Source organism: Leptidea sinapis, chromosome 8 (genome assembly GCF_905404315.1).
Source record: "Leptidea sinapis chromosome 8, ilLepSina1.1, whole genome shotgun sequence".
Classification (NCBI taxonomy): domain Eukaryota; kingdom Metazoa; phylum Arthropoda; class Insecta; order Lepidoptera; family Pieridae; genus Leptidea; species Leptidea sinapis.
The window spans coordinates 12,556,318-12,559,735 of NC_066272.1; the positions used below are offsets into that span (position 1 = coordinate 12,556,318).

General features: G+C 33.8%; 1 protein-coding gene across 1 annotated transcript; it reads right to left on the reverse strand.

Moving 5' to 3' along the window:
* Positions 1-1,872: 1,872 nt before the first annotated feature.
* Positions 1,873-2,974, reverse strand: LOC126965585 (uncharacterized). Its single transcript, XM_050809219.1, has 2 exons — positions 2,963-2,974; positions 1,873-2,433 (listed from the first exon to the last, which is right to left on the reverse strand). The coding sequence occupies exons 1-2, from the start codon at positions 2,972-2,974 to the stop codon at positions 1,873-1,875; spliced, it is 573 nt and encodes a 190-aa protein (XP_050665176.1).
* Positions 2,975-3,418: the final 444 nt, after the last annotated feature.

The window sequence follows — 3,418 nt, forward strand, 5'->3', positions numbered from 1 at the left end:
GGTCGTTGCGAAGGAGGTGGTAGCCTGGAAGGTAGTAAGAGGAAGAAGGGAGGCTAGGCTTAAGCCACGACTCAGAAATAAGTACGGCATGAACATTGCTAGAATCAAACGACGCCTGAAGGTCAAGATAATGTGCAGGAATGCTTTGTGCATTGAGGTGAACTATATTAAAGTTTTTCTGTGTGTCGGAGAAGTGATTACTGAGAGCAACTTCAATAGGAATATAAGATACACTTTGAAAACTTTCTTCACCACTAGAACCAGAAGAGACTATAGACTGAAAATCATCAAGGCTAGAGTTATGTGACATTTTGAATCTTGATAATATGTAAAAATATCTACTGTATATTACTACTTATACTATTACACAAAAAATAATCCTATATAAAATAATATCCAAAAGTATACCTGCAACGAGTTTCCTAAACTAAAAAATAATATACAAAAATAATTAAATTAAATTAAATGATTACCGAACCCACCCGCCAGTTGCAAGGAGAGATTAATTCACTTCTTAAAACAAATAATAATAAAAAAATAAAAATAAAAAAAAAAAGATAAAGTAAAAACAATCAAAAATGAAAACGTAACCTTTTTTTCCTTTTAGCAAAAATAAACTATTTATCTCAAAACCCTCAAAAAACATAGGTAGGTATTAAATAGATAACATAGAGGACTAAAAACTAAGTGACTAAAGACAAAAAATTACAATAATAAAAATGAAGTACATATACAAATTAAAAGAATAAAAATAATATAAACTATATCTATGAAGCTGTTTTGAGAAAGACTTGTAATTTCCACGTAAATTATTATAAAAATGAAATAAAGATTGCGCGCCTCCATCTGAGTACTCCATTTTTATGCTGTACAAATTTTATTTACGGTGAAAACATGATGCAGTAATTAAAACATAATATTTTTAATACCTTTAGACCCATATTAAGGGTGAGAAAAATAAATAATAAAATAATAAGTGGCGCTATCTTATAGCTTCAATAACTTAGCTTACTAATCATGTAATTCTATAATCTAATTCTAATAATCTATAAATGCAAGCGCAGTGATGACCAAAAGCCTTGTATCCAAAGCAGTTATTTAGTCTGCGGCTGGTATGTCAAATGTCACAGCTGTCATTAGATGACAGTTGTCACGTACATCTGCCAGTCACACAAGACACTACAGTCTACACAAATAACAATGGTAATTTAATAGGTAGGTACCTATTATGTAACAACTACAGTTTTCATTTTCTACTATCAACAACGGAATTTGATTTATTACACTAAAACTACAGTTTATTAAATATATTATACACAGGAGAGAAATAGCATAGGCAATATAAATCTGATAATTATGTAGTATGGCATTTATACTGTGTAACAATTGAAAATGTTTGAAATATAAGCTGCATTTAGTAATATCAAATTATCAAATTTTATGGAAAATTGTTTATTTAAAATGTTTAGTAAATAGCATTTAATAGTAATAAGATGTTCGATTTTATTTTTGGTATTAAAAAACAGAACAGGAGGTAAATGATTACTGCAGGCTTGTTACCAAACTATTAAACTATAACATAAATGTTACAATGTGGGGCATTACAAGTTAGGTATATGCATTCTTTATATATTATCTTAATTATCAACACAGGATGGTAATGAAATTTTGAAATAAGTTATAAATACTAAATAAAAAATAGTTTAATTCATATACATAACATAAAGATTCATAGTAGGATAGCTTAGGCTTTGTGGTAGTGACATAGGTAATTAGAAGTTACAAAAAGCTTACAGTTAACTAAACCTATGAATTGTTCCAGTTATTTAAAGGTTACATTACCTTAAAATACTTACAGATTAATGATACCTATTACTTATTTTTGACTGTTCTTTTGGACCTGGAGGTGAGACTGGCAGTACACTGAGTCAGAGGCTTAGATGTCTGTTTAGATGTCTGTGGTATGCTGTGTAGGTCAGCTTTGCACTCAGCTCGGTGATGTGAACCATCTGGGGCTATAATATGGATGCATCCATCCCTTGTCCAGCACTTGTTTATGCCGAATCTCTGCCTTGCCTCCATAAATAAGTTATGACGACTCTTTGTTAAAAACTCTGACACAGTTAAACCGCTGGCCTTAAATCCAGTTTTGGAGAACCAAACCGTATCCCGCAATGCTACATCCGCAAACTTTACCACTATAGGACGAGGTTTCTTTTCGGAAGGACGTCCTAAGCGATGGGATGACTTGATGGAAGCAACAGAGAATCCAGTCACACCAAGATGTTCCCCTACTACTTTACAAACACGTGAAGTAACATCTTCCGACTTATCTTCGCTGACTCCGTGCACTAGTAGCATTTTGCGCCTTCTACGCATCTCCAGCCGATCAACCTCTATACCAAGGAACTCCACCTGTCTCTGCAAAGTATTCTATAAAATTTAAAGAAATAAAATGTTTATTTCTTTAAATTTTTCTCTTAATGATTCTTTAGCACCTAGGTTATAAATCGCGCGAATAGCCCTCTTCTTCAGCACAAAGATGGTATTAATATCGGCCGCACTGCCCCATAATAATATACCATAGGACATAATACTATGAAAATAACTAAAGTATACTAGTCGCGCCGTATCTATGTCAGTTAACCGTCTAATTTTCTTAACCGCATATGCTGCAGAACTAAACCTATTCGCCAGTCCTTCAATATGGGGGCCCCATTGCAATTTGGCATCAAGAGTAATGCCAAGAAATACAGCAGATTCCACAGGTTTTTCCACCTCTCATAACCTTAATATAATAAATCACTATAATTGAGCAAGATTACGTTATTACGAGAGTAACGAGTGATTCTAACTTAGAATCCTGAGCCTAGTGAGGAAAAATGCATTGTTGTCAATAAATGCAACTTTTCTCCTCACTAACGAAAAAATTTAAGACTTGAGAATACCCTGTAGTACTGACCCATAGCAACATATTGTTATATTTTCATTTCTATTTTGTTTTTCTTAAGGAAAATGGGGAGTTTTTGTTTAATTTTCTTTTGCCACTGACTGTTTAAAGAAATGCATTTTTTTTATGAAAATAAGGGACGAGACGAGCAGGACGTTAAGCTGATTGTAATTGATACGCCCTACTCATCATAATACAGTGCCGCTCAGGATTCTTGAAAACCCAAAAATTTTGAGCGGCACTACAATTGCGCTCGTCACCTTGATATATAAGATGTTAAGTCTCATTTGCCCAGTAATTACACTAGCTACGGCGCCCTTCAGACCAAAACACAGTAATGTTTACACATTACTGCTTCACGGCAGAAATAGGCGCCGTTGTGGTACCCATAATCTAGCCGGCTTCCTGTGCAAAGGAGCTTCCCACTGGTAAATACTTCCTTCGTGCGTCCTACAAGTAAATTGACAT